The sequence below is a fragment of the Ochotona princeps genome, chromosome 16 (assembly GCF_030435755.1).
Source record: "Ochotona princeps isolate mOchPri1 chromosome 16, mOchPri1.hap1, whole genome shotgun sequence".
Taxonomy (NCBI): Eukaryota; Metazoa; Chordata; class Mammalia; order Lagomorpha; family Ochotonidae; genus Ochotona; species Ochotona princeps.
In genome coordinates, this window is record NC_080847.1 from 9,267,152 (window position 1) to 9,285,632 (window position 18,481).

The 18,481-nt window shown below is 49.4% G+C and overlaps 1 protein-coding gene across 3 annotated transcripts in view; it reads right to left on the bottom strand.

Annotated features, from left to right (window-relative positions):
* The window catches only part of ZNRF1 (zinc and ring finger 1), a 97,570-nt gene that overhangs the window by 7,527 nt on the left and 71,562 nt on the right, over positions 1-18,481 (bottom strand). For all 3 annotated transcript variants that reach the window (XM_058675115.1, XM_058675114.1, XM_004584031.4), the window contains exon 2: positions 2,758-2,853. In XM_058675115.1, the coding sequence (XP_058531098.1) occupies positions 2,758-2,853 (96 nt within the window). The remainder of the gene's footprint in view (positions 1-2,757; positions 2,854-18,481) is intronic.

Consider the following 18,481-nt stretch of genomic DNA (forward strand, 5'->3'; position numbering starts at 1 on the left):
GTGAACCAGCTAAACTAGTCTTCTGAAGATTTTTTTTTTTAATACAGTATCTGGCAGGCAGCTCCAGGAGGCTTCCAACTGCAAGCTCAGGCCAACTTTCTTAATAAGAAAAATACTACTTTCTATCTGCCTCTTTTGGGAGGTTTCTACTTTTTTCCATTTGGTGGTTAACTAAATTTCATCTTACATAACCGTCGTAAATCTTCCAAAAACTCGCCCAACTGGTGCCAGCAACTGTAGAAAGTGTGGGAGTGTAGACAGGGGGTACCCAGCTAGTAAGTTCTCACGAATCCTCAGAAGCAAGAAAGCAGAGCCTCTCTTGGGACCTTCTGAGAAAACCTCACCTTGCCCTTTCCAGAAGGATTCCACGAGCTCAGGACTCCCTGCCGCCCATCCCTCACTTTTTAATAGGGACAGGAAGATGAAGCAAGTGAGGCTGGGCTGATGAGAAATCAGGAGTGAGACAGGTTACAACAGGAAAAAGTAACTGAACCTGAGCTCCTGTTTGGGAGCTTTGGCCAGTGGTCCCAAGACAGACCAGGCTCCAGGTACACTCTGGAGGCTTCACTCCACATATGGACACAGGCGCCAATGCTGTCTGATGGGGAAGGTTAACACACACATGCACCACACAACTCATACACAAACGCACACACAACTGATGCTGTTGTCAAATGGGGAAGGTCAAGAGAGAGAGAGAGAGAGAGAGAGAGTAAAGGACCAGGGGGACCAGGGGGAAAACTGGGAGACCAAGATCAGTGAGCAGGGGTGGAATGGGCAGGGTTGGTGGGGAAGGCTGGGCTCACACAGGTGGTTAATCTGCCTTCTCCTGAGGTGGCCTGAGCCAGGGTGGTTTTAGTAGGGGATTTGGGCTGGCCACCTGGAGTCTCCCTGGGGCTGTCAATGGGGAGGACAGTGACCTGCATGTGCTGACTCCTAGGAGCACCAGGACACATGTGGGCTGTCCCAGGTGGCTCCCCAAGGGGCTGCAAGGTCTCCCTCCTGACCTGAGCAGCCAGGAGCACTCTCTCCCACACAACTGCTCTTGCCAAGCTTTCCCCAATGATTCCAAGAGCCAAGGAGGTCTTGGTCACAGCCCTTCTGAGGCATCTTTGTTCTCTTTCACAGCAAGGGCGGTGTCTGCAAAGAAGTCTCCCCAAGAACCCTTGGGACAAAAAGAAGTCTTCACGAGTTCTCCATACATGTGAGGAAGGAGTGAATACAGCCTCTGAGGTCACAGCTGGGGAAGCCTGGGAGACGCAGGAACATGGCTCTCCCTGAGGCGGCTGAGGAGGACAAGGTGGTGCCCGGGCATCTACGGCAGATGGCACCTCCAAAGACTGATGGGAGTTCTGACTCGACAGGGGATTCAGGAGTGTGGGATGGACAGGGAGGCTGCCCCTAAGGGAGAAAACGGACTGCCTGGACATCAGACAAGATACAAAGGGGAGGGGCACACTTGGGCACTTGGGGCTGTGATGGGGCCAGGCCTCCCATCTGAATGAACATTGTCAGACTGCACACAGCTCAGAGAAGTGGGTGACGTGCCTTTCCACATCTGGAATCTTTTGACTGGATAAGTGACCACGAGATAACACAAAGATGTGTTTCCAGGCCAGCTGGGTCAGATTCCTCAGATTCATTCCTGGAAGCATGCTAGAAGCATGAGCCCCCTAGGCTCACGGGCTGTGGGGAAAGGAGCCCACCCAGGGGGCTGAGAAACCCGTGCAACAAGAGCCAGGGCCCATCTGAGGAGACGTGTGGTCAGGAGGAGGGGGTGGAGGGTGGTCACATGCCAGTCCTCAGATTTCTAAGAAATTCCAGAATTCTCTTTCTGACCAGTGTCTAGTCTTCACTCCAAGGCGGCTAGTGGCAGACATGGACACATGGCCCACCTCTGAGAAACGTGCATTAGAGGACAAACAACCCAGCAGAGTGGACAGATATGTTACTCTAGCAGCATGGGCTGAGTAGAATGGGGCAACACTGGCCTATCTGGAAAATCTGTGGCATCATGGGGTATGCACCCACTTGGGCCACCGCCTCCCATCAAAGTGCTGGCTCCAGTCCCAGATGCTCTTCTTCCAATCCAGTCTCTGCTGATGCACACTGGCTGGTGGCTCTGGGGCTGCCCTTCCTCACGGCACACTACACTCTTGTCTGTCCCTAGAGGTATGAAATGGGCGTCACAGATTCCCTTGGCCCCATGATCCTGCTCAGTTCTGAGGCAGCCTTGCGGAAAGCCCTGGTAAGCCTTGGAGGAGGGGGTGCCAGCATTGTACTTCCAAGGGGTGACAACCATTACACTGAGTTCTTCAAACTTTCTGCCAAGCAGCTGCAGGTGTTAATCTGAGTTGCAAAGCAAGGCATTGCCCAGGCTCCCCGGCTTCCTGAGCATCCTTCCAGCACACACTGAGGAAGACAGCTGCTTCCTTCAGCCTCCTAGAAGGAGGACTGACTGAATGACTGGCTGATGGACTTGCCTGGCTGACTCCTAGAGAGAGGCCAGCTGTGTTGGGACCCAGCATGGGCAGGGCTGCAAGATGGCTGAGAGAATGGCTGTGTCTCCCAATCAGAGACCACAGGACCATGGGTGTGAACAACAGAGAACTGAGCTACCCAGGGTCTTCCAGGTGCCCTGCTCCCTGGAACAGCCAGCTCCTTACCAGGCCAGCATCCGTGCTGGAAGGTGGGCAGGATGGAGATGCTCCACAGAACCCCCCGCTCCCCTCCAAGGCTGGGGTCACAAGCTCTTACCATTGTAGGAGAGGCGAGGTTTGCTCAGACACATTATAAAGTGCATTTCCATCTCATCGGAAGCCACAGACTTGGAGCAAATGGGGCACTTGAAACCTGAAAGAGAAGAGAGAACAGGATGAAAGGTCTACTCCAAACCCAGGAGATCCAGAAGACACAGGTACACTCGAATGACCACGGCATGTGGCATCAGAGTCAATGTGGAGAACAGAAATCTACAAAGACCCCAGGCCCCACTTCCCCTTCATTAAGTCACTCAAAAATTTTGGTCTTTTTTTTTTTTTTTAAATCATAGCCGTTGCCTTCAAACTTTCACTAGACTTTGCCTGCTTTATGCCCCTTGTTAACAATTAAAAGATGTCATTGACACAGATTTCAGTTTTAAGGCTTCTTTTTTTTTTTTTTTTTTTTTAAAGATTTATTCATTTTATTACAGCCAGATATACACAGAGGAGGAGAGACAGAGAGGAAGATCTTCCGTCCGATGATTCACTCCCCAAGTGAGCCGCAACGGGCCGGTGTGCGCCGATCCGATGCCGGGAACCTGGAACCTCTTCCGGGTCTCCCACGCGGGTGCAGTGTCCCAAAGCATTGGGCTGTCCTCAACTGCTTTCCCAGGCCACAAGCAGGGAGCTGGATGGGAAGTGGAGCTGCCGGGATTAGAACTGGCGCCCATATGGGATCCCGGGGCTTTCAAGGCGAGGACTTTAGCCGCTAGACCACGTCGCCGGGCCCAGTTTTAAGGCTTCTTACACCCCTTCTCAATGGGATCTAGTGGATGACGGGATGGGCAGGCATGTGAATAACCAGCTTCTAAAGGCTAAAGAGTTTACCACCTGCTCCACCCAGATGCACCTGCATCCCCTTACCCTGCACACCTATCGCCTCCTTCAATGCCAAAGCAGCTGTCCTTTGTGAAGTGTGTGAGCATTGGGCTGGCCCTCTAGGCACTCCTAGATGCTACTGAATCACAGCTACCTACCAGGTCAGCATCCCTGCTGGAAGGCGGGCAGGATGGAGATCCTACCACAAGATTTCTAAGGAAGTTCCAGGGGGTTTACACAACCAGAAAGTTTTATCAGACTTTATCAGTATTGGTGAATTTTTCCTTGAGAATCTTTTGAGTTGAACTCCGTGTTAAAGAAACCTAATCCTGTGGGGCTGGCACTGTGGGCACAGAGGGGTTAAACCACGACTTAAAGGTTGGCATCCTTTATAAGCACAGGTTCTGGTCCCAGCTGCTCCACTTTTGATTCAGCTCCATGCTTATGCACCACAGAAAGCAGTGGAATATGGCCCAAGTACCTGGGACTCTGCCATCCTAGCAGGAGATCCATTTGGAGTTCCTGGCTCCTGGCAATACTCTGGCCCAGTCCCAGACAATGCAATCATCTGAACTATTTATTAAAATGCTTTTTAAATGAACTACTTCTTTTCGATGTAAATTTCACCAAAAAGAGACACTAACATGGCAGAGCCTACATCTAGGTGCGTGTATTGTAGGCTCTTGTTTTTTGACGAGGGCGGCTGCTGCATCTGTCCCCTGCTTCAGCCTTCCACACATGGCCCATCTCCTCATGGCTGGGAGGATTTGGTTCTGTTCTTTCCTTTCAGTCCAACTTCCCCATCAGAGCCTTAGACTGTGATAATGATGACATCAGCAATGTTTCTTACACACCAGGACACACACTGTGTACGCAAGTTGACTGCTAGAGATCCAGAACACAGGAAGGACTCTTGGCATCCTTTGTGCGACTGCCTCTGACCCTGGGTGGTGAGTCTGGGAGGATGGGAAGATAGGAAGACACTCAGAGGCCGGAAGGAGTCGGTAAGAACACTGTACTTGGAACCCCACATCCTCATTTTTTTATTGCCAATGCTGTGAGACCAATAAGATAATACAGAACACTCAATTCTCAAAAATATAGGCAAAACGAACTCTTCTCTCCACGGCAGAGCTCCCATTCCCCTGACATGCTGTGGTCAAGCTTTGAACAGGGCCACATTTCTCATCTGTTATAAATCCATTAATAGGGGCTCGGCGGCGTGGCCTGGTGGCTTAGGTCCTCGCCTTGATCCCATATGGCCGCTGGTTCTAATCCCGGCAGCTCCACTTCCTCTCTATCTCTCCTCCTCTCAGTATATCTGATTTTGTAGTAAAAATAAAATAAATCTTTAAAAAACAAAATAAATAAATCCATTAATAACAAAATTGGGACACCGAAAAGAACCAGGGAGCACACCCAGATTTCTGGCAGAGATGGATCTGATTATTTTTTAAGATTTTTTAAATTTTTATGGAAAATCAGATATACAGAGAGGAGGAGAGATAGAGAGGAAGATTTTCCATTCGCTGATTCACTCCCCAAGTGGTCGCACTGGCCAGAGTTGCGTTGATCTAAAGCCAAGAGCCAGGAGCTTTCTCCAGGTTTCCCACATGGGTCCAGGTCCCAAGGCCTCTGGGTAACCTCGACTGCTTTCCCAGGCCACAAGCAGGGAGCTGGTTGGGAAGCAGGGCTGCCAGAATTAGAATCAGCACTCACATGGGACCCTAGCATATGCAAGGAAAGGACTTTAGCCCTTACGCTACCACGCCAGGCCCTCTGTTAATTTTTAAAAAGAGATTTATTTATTTGAAAGGCAGGGTACATGCACACACAGAGGAAAACAGAGCTCTTCCATCAACTGGTTTACTCTGCACATGGCAGCAAAGGCCAGAGCTGGGCCTATCTGAAGCCAGGGGCCAGGAGCTTCTTCCAGGGCTCCTATGTGGGTGCAGAGTCCCAAGGACGTGGACCATTTTCTTCTGCTTTCCCAGGTGCATTAGCATGAGAAGTAGAGCAGCTGGTAGGTGAATGGCATCCACACAGGATCCTGGCACTGCAGGTGGCAGCTTAACCTTCCACACCACGGCACCAGCTTCCGGCAGATGATTTTTAACTCACTTCAGCAATGCACAGATCCAGTATCGACATGTGCTAGAGAAATGAGGTGTAGACTTGAATCTCCTAGAAAGCCTAAGTGTCTCTGCATTCACACTTGTCTCCCAACTCAAAGGGCCAAGGCTTCTCAACACTTGAGATGGCGACAGGCTGCTTGTCCTTCACGCTTGCTGAGATAGAACCTGTCTGTTGGCTGACAGCTGTCGAGGATGGTGTGCCCCAAAGCAGGCCCTGGAGCCCCAGAGCCTGACACTGTCGCTGTGAAGTGCTCAAGTCAATGGATTTCAATAACAAGCCTTGCACGCCACATGCTACTTCCTTTGCCAGTAACTCAGAGAGAAGTGCAGGAGAAGGGGCTGAGTCCCAGCTAAGTTGCTGGGAAGCAGGTGGTCTAGGGCGGTCTACAAGGAGAAGTCATCGAGTCTTTGTGTCCTAGCAAACAAAAGGTTCCTAGTCCGTAGCTGTTGAGTGATCCCCCGGGGTGCAGAGAAGGACACGGGCTCCAGCAAGGCCTGCATCGTGCAAGGTCATATAGTCGCAGTAGGGGCCGAGATGAAGCTCAGATGTTTCACAAAGAACAAAGGAGGTGGGTGGGACACATCACCCCTGGACGGCAAGAGACCTTTATTCGAGCTAAAGTCATCACCCCCTGCAGCTACTTTTGCATGTTTGTTTCATTCTCAGAAGGCCCAAGAAATAACTTGGGGTCTGTTATCCTAGCAGGAAATGGCAAGGTGACCTGGGTTATCCAGCCTCAAGACCAAGACAAATAATCTGTCCCTCAGACCTGCTTCCTTATCTGAGAAATGGGAGAAACTACCTCACTGCAAGGATGAGAAGATTAAGAACTGGGTCTGGCGCAGTAGCCTAGTGGCTAAAGTCCTCACCCTGCACATGCTGGGATCCCATTTGGGCACCAGTTCTAATCCCGGGAGCTCCACTTCTCATCCAGCTCACTGCTTGTGGCCTGGGAAAGCTGTAAGGAGTTATTCCAATAGCCTTCCCTGGACCCGGCGCCATTCCTTCTTCCTCACAGCTCATGAAGTTCGCGCCGGTCCAGCCGTCCACCAATCAGATGTAACCTGGCTTTCCACCTGAATCCCACCTCCCAATCTGCCAGCCCCCTCCCCAACTCCACCCACTTGTCAATCATCCCTAGGCATTCACCTGCAGGCGCCAATCCCCTGGGGGCCTGCCCTCAATCCCTCCCACTCCCCACCCCCTATACCTGGCTGACAAAAAGGCTCCCCCAGGTGCGGCTCGCTCTCTATCCCGGCTCTTATCCCTCCCCCTCTTACCCCGCTCTTCTCCCTCTCTTCTCTCTCTTGCTTTTCTTTGCTCTCCCCTTTTTCTCCTGGTTTTCACCACCTCTACCCGTTCCTGCCCCGTTGAAATAAACCTCCTAAGATACCTCGTTGCGTCTGGTGTCTCAGCTCACGGTAAAGAACCAGGTTGTGGGAATTAGCTGCGCGTAATGGTGTGTTTCAGCTCACGGTAAAGAACCAGGTTGTGGGAATTTGCTGCGCGTAATAATAATAATAGCGTAATAATATCGTAATATCGTATGAACTAGAACTCTACAATCTTTTTAAAATAACTAACAAAAGCAGTCGAGGACGGCCCAAAGCCTTGGGATCCTGCACCTGTGTGGGAGATCTAGAAGAAGCTCTTGGATCCTGGCTTCGGATCCGCACAACTTGGCCAATGCGGCCACTTGGGGAGTAAATCAGTGGATGGAAGAGCTTCTGTCTCTCCTCCTCTCTGTATATCTGACTTTCCAATTAAAAGAAAAAAGATTAAGAACCAGGAAAGCACACTGAAAAGAAGCTTAACAAATGTGGAGTGGAATTATTGCCATCCAAGCTGGCAGCGCTTAACGGGGCAGGAGGAGCGGGAGAGCCAGAGGAGGGTTTAGGTGGAACAAGAGTCGGGAACCCCTGCAGCCTGTGCTGGGGTGGCCATCAGCTGCCAGCCACCTGCTGGTCCCACTGGCCTGCCAGTGCACTGTTGGCACTGCCAATGCGGAAGGAACAGTCTCTATAGCTCTTGCCCATGGTCATTAACAGCCGGAGACATTAGCTGTGTAGTTACTGTGAACAGTCCCTGAGCTTTGAGTGACTTCTGACTTACCAGAATATACACATAAGGTGGGAATGGCCACTAACACTATTTTATTGAGAGCACACTGAGGCCCAGAAGACTGAGCAACTTGTTCAAGGTTAACACAGCCCGAGAGAGCCAGAGCTGGCTGGGCACCAGGGAGCCTGACCCTGAGGCCGTGTCCCTCCTCACCATGCTAAAAACACAGGGGCAGGAGGCACAGGGCCAGAACACAACCTCCAGGCACTCCCAAACACTGATCCCAAACCTTCCATGTGGCCCCAGCAATTTCTCCAAAATGCCCGCGGCCTGGATAATCACATCATCTGAAACAGAGTCTCTCTCTCTCTCTCTCTCTCTCTCTCTCTCTCTCTCTCTCTCTCTCTCTCTCTCTGTTAACAACATGGAAGGATAGAGTTCTGCTTCTCGCTTGGCTCTGAGCCCACAGAAGCCCTGGCTGTAAAACGCTGAGTGTGCAAACTACTTTAAAATGGAAAACAAAGGACAAAAGGTAAGAGGGACAGAAACACAGAATGCTGAAGGGAAAAGCTCATGCTCCCACTGTCTTCCCAAAAGGTCATCCTACAACCAAGATGGATATTACTGCCCCAATCTCTGCCTGGCATTGTTCAGTCACGACTCAACACCAAAGGCCCTGCGGAATGATAAGCACTGTCATGTTTATGATCTTCCTGAAGGTTAAAGTGTCTAGGAAACTCTGATACTGTTTTGGAAAAAAGCCTGCACAAACCAACATCAGGCCTACAAACAGAGATAAACCAAAGGCCTGCAGAACCATGCCACAGTCCCTAAGAGACCCTCATCAGCCCTCGGGAGGGTGGGTAAGAGACTGCTGTTTTCCTTCAGCAGAATGCCACAGGCAGGGTCTTCAGGCTGTTCCCCAACACCACCTGGACTGTTACGCCCTGGAGACATGGTGCTTCCTTGTACTGCAGTGCCCTGCGCAGGCTGTATCTGCCATTTGCTCACTCCTGATATGAGGGCAGATGTTTGCTAGCTCCAGCTGGTTGACCAAGTTGGCTTGCTGTTCCATAGGCACCCTGCTCAGGCAGGGGATCCTCTGCCAGCCACTTGCTGGGTCAGAGACAGGAGCTCCCAAGGGCATTGGCAAGCCTCACCTGGGACCCCTTTCGTTGGCAGGCTGAAATGAGGCCTTTCACCTACAGCCCACGGACGCCTGAAGACACTGACCCCACTGTGATCCCTAAGCCTTCTTTCAGGTACCACCCATTTGACTGGCAGGACCACTGAGGAAAACATGGTATCAAGCAGCTCATGTGACAAGAGTTTTCCCAGAATCCCCAGCCACAAGTGAATTGCAGTATAAATTAAGAGTCCTCGTGTTCTGGGGCTGCAGTTCCCAAAATGGCAACCTTCTTCTTTAAGACCTGATTTCTCAGGCAGGACCATGTGCAGCCTGCATGTTGCTCCAATTTCACTCCCTGAATCGCCCCTCTCCTCCCTCCCTATGCTGATGCGCTATTTTAATGGCTGCCCCAGTTCTGCCTGTCTCTGGGATCACCTAAAGGTAAGAGAATCAAAAGAAGCAACCAGGGTAAAAGGAAGCCACGCCCCCCCAGGCGGGACCTCCCGTCCCAGGGGAAGCCAGGGTGAGTAGACTGCTGCCAGAATGGGAGTCCAGACAATGCCACCCCTGTCGGCTTTGTCCTCATGATTTAGTTCCCAGTGCCCAGCCTTGATCCTTAACTATCACATCCTTGTGGTGCTGCATAACAGTAGAATGGGACCTAATGAGTTTCATCAATGGTATATATTACAAGTAGCAGATCAAGGGATAACACGAAACAACTTTCTGTACTGTAAGTATACATAGGTATACATATTCTTCACATCTCTCTCTCTTTGAGATGTAACTGGAAACCAGTGCCCAATTCAGCAAATCCTGAGGAATGTTCCAGAGTGGGAAAATTAATAAGCATTCTGGCCTTTGCTTCTGCTGAATTTGGGATCTAGAACCTGGGGGCTTTCACCTGATACCCCGGGAGCCCAGGAGATGTCTCCAAGGTAGCTATCAAGTGAGTGCCACTCTTTGTCTCTGGATGTGTCCCTGAAGGAGTTTCTGGATGAGGTAGGTTAGCATTTGAACTGCTGACTGGTGAAGCCTAAGGTCTTTCCCAGGACGGCTGGGTCCCAGCCCATGTGCTGAGGGCCTGAATGGAGCTGAACAGAAAAAAAAAGGAGCCACAAGGGAGGTGCGCATCCTTGGTATGGCTGCAGGAGCTGGGGCCCTGGGCTTCTGCTCTTGGATTAGTACTCAGACCCCCAAATTCTCCTGGCTCCAAGGCCTTTGAACTTAAGACTATGAGTACTCCACTGGATCTCCCAGGTCTCCAGTGTGCAGAAAGCAAAGCACAGATTTCTCTACTTTTATAATCATAGGAGTCAATTTGTTGTAACATAATAAATCACTTTACACACACCACACAATCTTGTTTCTCTGGGGAATCCTGATTAATACATCTGTCAAAATGCCAAATTTGAAAGGCAGAGTGACAAGGAGAGACAAAGAGATCTTTCATTTGCTGGTTCAATCCCCAAATGCCTGTAATGGTTGCGGCTGGGCTGACCTGGAGCCAGTAGCCTGGAACTTCGTTGGCAGGGAGTGGGGTGGGAGTATGCTTAGGGCCTTTTCTGCTGCTTGAACAGGTGTTCATATGGGGTGTCTACAACATCACATGTTAATGAGGATGTGAAACGACAGTAACTTTGACCTGCTGTGGAGGAAGTATACAGTGACACACCCAGGGTTGATGTGCTCGGGATGCCTAACTCAGTTTCCTGCTAATGCACTGTAAGAGGCAACAGACGGTGTGTCAAGTACTGGGGCCCTGCCATTCTAGTGGAAGACTTGGATGGAGTTCATGGCTTTGGCATAGCTGGCTGTTGTGGGTAGTTGATAAGTGAACAAGTAGCAGGAAGACCTCTCCCCCATCTCTCTGCTTTCCAAGTAAATAAATAAATGAATAAATAAACATTAAAAGAAAGGATACATACACTTTGGGAAAAGATCAGGTAGTGCCTTATAAAACATACATTTACCTAGTCCACGGCCCATGCAATTTCTCTTCCATATAAAAGCAATGAAGATATATGTCTACAAATAGTAAGAGTTGGTCATCACCACAGCTGTATTTATAACTAACAGAAACCTGGAAAGAGCTCAACTGCGTTCATTCAAAGAATAAAGAAACTGAAGTTTAATCACCGAATAAAAACAGAACCGTTCTCAGCAAGTCAGTGACCACTGACACCAGCCACAACATGGATGAGCACTGAAAATCAGCTGAGCGAAGGGCACTAGACAGCACATGCCATGATTCCAATCACGTGCAGTTCTAGAACAGGCAAGCTAATCTGCAGTGGAACATACCAGAACAGCAGTGTCTGGCAGGACCAGGTGGAGTTGCAGGGATTTGGGAGAGGCTTGAAGAGGGGGCAGAGATGGAACAAGAGGTGGAACTTTCCAGGGTGATGAAAAAGTTCACTATCTTGAGAGGGGCTTGGGTTACATCCATGCATGCATTTAGCAAAAAATCATCAAACAAGCATGTAAGATTTGAGATTTCTTTGCAATTTTTTTTTAAAGATTTATTTTATTTTTATTACAAAGTCAGATATGATGAGAGGAGGAGAGACAGAGAGGAAGTGGAGCTGCCGCGATTAGAACCAGCAGCCATATGGGATCAAGGCGAGGACCTTAGCCACTAGGCCACACCGCCAAGCCCGAGATTTCTTTGCAATTTTTACCTCAATAAGAAAGGAAAACCTGTAAATACATACTGAACTATAATTAATGATGTAATACTAAGCTTTCAGACCTATTCAGTCCCAAGCTTTTCAGTTCTGCGACTATTTTGATGCCACAGTACTTATTTCAAAGTTACCATAAGTGGTATATTCACTGATTCATGTATGTCTGAGAACAAGGTGACCTCTACATAGAGCAACAGCCACAACAGGTTAAAATGAAAGTCATAAAAGGGCCTGGCGCGGTGGCCTAGCAGCTAAAGTCCTCACCTTGAATGCGCCGGGATCCCACATTGGCACTGGTTCTAATCCCCGCAGCTCCACTTCCCATCCAGCTCCCTGCTTGTGGCCTGGGAAAGCAGTTGAAGACAGCCCAAAACCTTGGGAACCTACACCTGTGTGGGAGACCTGGAGGAAGTTCCTGGCTCCCGGTTTCAGATCGGCGCAGCACCGGCCGTTGTGGTCACTTGGGGAGTGAAACAACGGACGGAAGATCTTCCTCTCTGTCTCTCCTCCTCTCTGTATATCTGACTTTGCAATAAAAATAAAATAAATCTTAAAAAACTGAAAGTCATAGAAGATAAGATGTCCAACTCATACTTTTCCCAACTTCCTTGTACGTCTGATATGCTCTCAATAAAACACTAGACTCGTCAATCAGTGAGCTTTGTGTGTTGGGACAAGCAGAGAGACTATGTGTGCCAATTTACATATTCAGTTGTTAGAAAAGGCCTTTGAGGAGGTCGACTGGTGAGCAGCAGGACCTGTGGGACAGCTGGGGACACCTCCTCTGCCTTTCTTTCATTGTGACAGCTCAATGGGGACCTTGCCTGGAGACAGGATTCTTCTGCATTCCTATTATCCTCAGTGGGTTACAGAAGAAATGTCACATCTTCCAGCTTCTTGGAGTGGCAAATAAGTCCGGTACCAGAGTGATTGCTTCCCCCTCTATAAAGAATTTGCTCCTTTGGCCTGGAAACATGAAAGATACCTAGATGTATCTTTTCTCATCAGTTTTCCCTTTCAATGTGCAGACTCCAGTCTTCTTTAGCAAAATTCTTTCTACATGTTTCACTGTTTTCCCTTATGGTAAGTCATACATGTTGCTCACCAAATTTTTCTAGCTGTCCTCCTTCCGGGAGCTGTAGTCATCTGTTCACTCTGAAGCATGACCACAAGTAATGAATGCCCATCCAAAGGCCAGGGCTTCATGTCCCAGCACCTGCACTGTGGTGTGGTCAGGGACACAGGAGCTGGGACATAGCCTCTGCCAGCTCTGGTCCCTGCATAGACCCCATCTTGACCTGCAGTGTGTACTGCAGCACACACAGAAGGTCAATGTGCTAAGCACAGCTCCTGAGCCTGTGATTTCACTGGACATGAGGTCTAGCCTTTTCTTGTCTGACAGTCCCTCTGGTACTTCTACTTGGTTGTATGCCAGCTCCCCTTGCATCCTGCCTACCCTCCTGCTTGGTTCAAAGAGGCTAAAGTAGGTGGCTGGCAAGGAGAGTCAGAGAGATGGGCCATATCTTCTGGCCACCATCTTCCCAGAATCCAATCTGCTTGATTTCATTTAATGCTCTCTGGCTCTTCTAGTACACATATACCTGTATTCCACATCGATAATATAAAACATACTGGGCTTAGCCATTTCTTCTACTAAGTTTTAGGCGTCTCCATTTTTACCCCCTGCATGTTTCTATCAGGAATGATCTCAATTTACTACTCTAAGCACAGTGTATTCTATGCCGCTATCTTTCTTTCTCTGAATTCTATACTTACCAGGAAGGAGAAAATGGAACAAGTTTTTCCCCTCATAGACAGGTAGACCGAGCCAACTACTTGGTAATACTCAAGCACAGCCCAATGCACTCTCCAGAACTATGTGGGGACACAATGCTCTATGCAGGGTAAGATGATGCAAACCGTGGGGTCACCACCTCAACAGCTACACCCAATACTCTGTAAAACCATGGTGACTTGCTGACAAGTCTGAGGACATTCACAAATCATTTAGGCAAAAGAGAAAACTAGGAGTTGAACCTATGTAACATAACATCCTTTATGGACTGTAAGGCGCCCTCAGCTGAAAGAAGCTCCATTAGGAGGAGTCTCCCAAAGAAGAGTGAGCTGCCAATGATCACACGAAGAAGCAGTGATATACAGCACAAGGATTTTAAATTGTTACACTGGGAAATAAAAGTGCCTTAAGGATCAATCAACATATGAAAAAAATATCCTGCATATTTGGGATTGAAAACAAACCATGCTGACTGGATTCCAACTGCACACACAGAAGTGTATTCCCCTGTACTTGCTACATCCAAGAACTGGCCCAGCAACACACGTACAGCTGGGACCAAAGGGGAGGACTGCCCAATGGGCACATGGAATGAACCCAAGGACGTCAACCCTGCTCTGCTGCCCCGCAGGCCCCACAGGTGTGTCCTCAACAAAAGCGGCCCTGCCACGTGACAGAGGGGGAGGCTCAGTAATCCTCTTCCACTTGACCCTCTAACCCACTTCTTCCAGAGTGGGCCCTCTCAGGAAGGAAATGCTGGAGGCCAGCGACACGAAGGCCCTTGAGCAAACCAAGAATGGAAGCCTCAGTGCAAGGCCAATCAAGCTCCTGACAGCTGGCTAGGAAACATTGGCATGTCCATTTGTATAGACCCTGCCCCAAGTGCAGGGGCGCCCAACCAACTCAAAAGGCCTGGACATCACGTCTCCAGGGGAAACACCGGCTAGTGTTCTGGGAGTGTCTCATCTGCTTGAGGAGCAAGCTTGCTCAGTGCCCAACAAGTCACCTCAGAATTTCTTCCACTTCTTAGATACGTGTCTACCTAGCAAGCCAGTTCAGTGGATGGACAGGTGTGGTCAGGAAATTCCTGGATGTTTGGCTGCATACCACATCTTGCCCTCACATAGCTGTGCCATCTGTTTTGATCCTCAACACGCCACACACCTATGCCCTTGCACTCAATACCCACGACCGTGGTTGGTGTGGCACTTTCAGTGTTTAGGTGCTGCAGTTGGTGAAATTCCCCAGGCCTGTTCCTCATAAATTCAGAAGCAAGAAATAAGGCTAAGGACCACCTCTCTGGGGGGGAAAAAAAAAAAGACATGAAAACAGAGTGAACAATAAAAACTTGTCTCCGGGCCAAAAAAAAAACAAAAAAAAAAAACACTTTCATCAACCCCTGGAGGCTTTGTACATGGTCTCTACACAGCAACTAAAAGGAGCTCACTTCCTCCTGCTGGCCGGAAGTGGATGCTGGCTGAGTAGCACCCCAGCAAGGTAGGCTGAGCCCCACTGAGCAGCAGATGCTCCCAGCACACTGGTTTCTTTCTTGGACACAAGCTGTTTTCCAAGTCCTGAGGTCTTAACTGATGTACTCAGATACCTCAACCTTCAATTATTACTTCTTTAATGACTGTGTCTGGAGCAGAAAAGGAAAGTAGGGAAGGGAGCAGGGAAGACAAGGCTCACACAGAATCTTCCTAAGATCCATACTTTATTCCTGGGCGCCAGAAGGCCCAGTGCACCCCCATTGGCCGACAGGAGAGAAAATCCTAAAGCACACTATCAGATCAAGTTCAGCAGATCAGGCCTCAACTGTGTTTTGCAATGAAATCTACAGAGCAAGATGTCAAGCCACCAGGATGCAGCTACGTTGAAAGTGCAACAAGAGGAACATCAGGATAAGAGAGGGTTCTAGCTTTTCTATCACTCCGGGCTAGGATGACCACACACAGAGAGATAGAGACACCCTGGTGAGCTGAGAGCCTGCCATACTGCTCCAGAGGAATTTCTTAGTGAGATTTGCCAAAGGGGTGGACTAGAAGGACCATGAGGGTCAGGGTTGTGGCACAGCGTGTTCAGCCACCTCCTGGGACATTCACACCTAGTTGCGGCTGCTCTGCTTCAGATCCAGGTTTCTCATAATGAGCCTAGGAGGCAGAAGACGGATCAAGCACTTCAGCTCCAGTCACCCACTCTTGAGGGCAGAATGGAGTCTCTGGCTTCAGCTTGGCCCAGCCCCTAGCTGCCATGAGCATTTGCAGATGTGGGTCACTGTATCTCTCTCATATTGTTACTCTGCTTTTCAAATAAAGACCCCCACGTCCAGGCTTGTCAAGTGTCACTGCATTGCTTATCTCCAGAGTGCCTGAATTTAGTGACTATGAATGGGTGGCGGGGTGGGTAGCAGCAAGGGGAAGCCCTCACAACCTCATCTGAACCCAGTGACCTTGCAGAGATTCCTCCCCAAATTCCCACACACTGGGAATCAGAGCTGACCCTGGACCCTAGAGAAGAGGAAACACAAACATTGAGTACATAATGTGTGACATCCTTTCTTAGGACACCTGCAAATCTGTTATTTACCTCACTCGGAGAGGATAAGCAAGTAAGTCAGCCCACTTGTATTTACTCTAGTTACATAAGTGATAAGAAAACACGCAAGACATTAGATCATTTCTACCCTCAGTGAACCAATGACCCACTAGAGGAGACAGGCCCCACGGTGTGCCCTGCCCATTCTGAAACCCCGTAGCCATAAGTAGCATGAGTGTGTTGAACAGTCTCCTGACCAGGATACTCCTTGAGGATCCTGCAGCCTTCTGGCATAACACCCTGTACTCTAAGGTAGGGACTTTTTCTGGGCGAATGGATCCACAGATTTAGATTATCAAGAGAGTTTGGGTTCATAACCTGGAAGTTTAGAATCACTTGAGCAACAAAAGAAAGATGACAGAAGATTACAAAGTATCAAAACAGACTTGGGGGATGACCTAAACACCTGTAACTTTGCTCAGAGAAGATGGGACTCTGAAGAAAACCGAAGCAAGCCCTCTAGAGATCTACCTTTCAAGATCAGGGTCATTTATTATTTGCTGATGCACAGAAAACAGCCACTCACTGTGAAATCCATCAGGCACCCTTTCCCTCTACTGAGCAGGTGTCTGCATGCTTCTCCACCTCATACAGCACTCTCTCAACCTCCGCTGTACCTCCAGCAACTGTCTTCACAGTGAATATCTGCAGTGTTGCCAGCGGTGGCCATTTTTACTTGCTCTCCTTCCATGCTCTCTCCTTCAAACTACTCTTACCAGGCGTGCCAGTGTTCTCCTTAGGATAACATCCCAAACCCACCGTGGAATACTCTGCAACATGTCTGAAAGGTGCCCCTCCTCCTCCACCACTCACCTCTTACTGCTGTGGCTCTTGCCTTGTGGCCCTTCTCCCTCACACCTGTTGGGTCCTCTCATTTCCTTTAGACAACCCTTCCAGACAGGCACCTCTGTCAATCTCCCCACCCGCTCTGTTTTCTTCTTGGCAATCCCCACTGCCACACCTGTTATCAGATGCCTTCATCCTAAGATAAGCTCCTTGAAGGCAGAGTCTGTTTCTTTTACTGCTGTACCCCAGAATGTGGCATGTGAGAGGCCCAGGGAAACAGAGTGGAAGAACAAATATGTGAAGAGGCCCAGCTCAAAGAGACAGCCAATTAGGGGAATGTGATGCTGTCACGGGAGTGAGTTCCCTGCAGAGGCCACATTTCACCATGCGAGGTTCCGACAGCTGTTACACCATGGCACACCATGGCGGGTTAAGTAGGAAAACAAGCCATAGGTGCAATAGAGCGTCGGTTAGGGGCCCCGCTGTGGTCACACTGCTTCCTGCCCAGCCTGTGGTTCTGAGGAGGGCTGCAGATAACGATCACATGTGCACGTACACACACTGCCAGCTCCCTCTCCAACCGGCTGTGGGGTACAGCAGGTGTGAAGGGACCTGCTTTGGCTTGGCAGTTCTATCTCCATGCTGAACCACGTCATGAAGAACTAGAACAATCTGCAGATTCTCATTCCTCCCATCAGCAGGAGCAGGTGGGGTCTCACGTTGTGACCCCACCTGGAAGTGCCCAGCAATAACACAAGGTCATCTGGGATTGCTACCCAAGATGGGAACTGGCAAGGGATCCAACAGCTGTTTCCTGGATAGTGAGACTTACAAATGCTTCAGCAATCTGACAAATCTACTTCCTTAAAAAAAACACTTGGAAATTTTCAGACAAATCAGGAAAAAAAAAAAAAAAAAAGAATATAGTGGAGACCCAGGTGCTCACAGCCCAGCTGCAGCACTGATGCTCAGGGCAGTCCTATCCATCTTCCTTGGGTGCCCAGGGTTTGGTTCACTGGGACAATCTCGGTTTATGCTTGTTGTCCTGGTGTCATTAACAGCTCTCTCCTTCAGTCCAAAGGTATCTGGCCTTGGATGACAAATTCCATGATCATCTCTAATGGACTCCACCAGTCCCCCTTTCCCCACAGATTATTTTGAAGTAAATTCCAGACATGATGTAAGTGCACCCATAAATACTTCGTGGCATAACAGCAAAGATTTAAATACAGGTCCACACCCTATAGACAGCAACTCATGGAGTGCTGTGCTTTTTCCTCTCAATACTCTTGCTCTGTCTTTCCAGGACTCATAAGCAGGGAGGAAAGGGAAAGGGGGGGAGGGTCAGAAGGGCCCCAGACAGGCTCTGTACCTGCATGCGAACCCTCTACCCCGACGCCATGGCCTCATGGTACCACTCTGACTCCAATGAGCATCACCTTCTACTGCACTGCAATGCCTCCTCACGAGGTCCAGACTGTTGTCCGGTCTTAGACAACAGTTCACACAGTAGTGACCTGGGGGATGTGGTTTACATTTGAAATACACATACAGGGCCCGGCGGCGTGGCCTAGCGGCTAAAGTCCTCGCCTTGAAAGCCCTGGGATCCCATATGGGCGCCGGTTCTAATCCCGGAAGCTCCACTTCCCATCCAGCTCCCTGCTTGTGGCCTGGGAAAGCAGTTGAGGATGGCCCAATGCATTGGGACCCT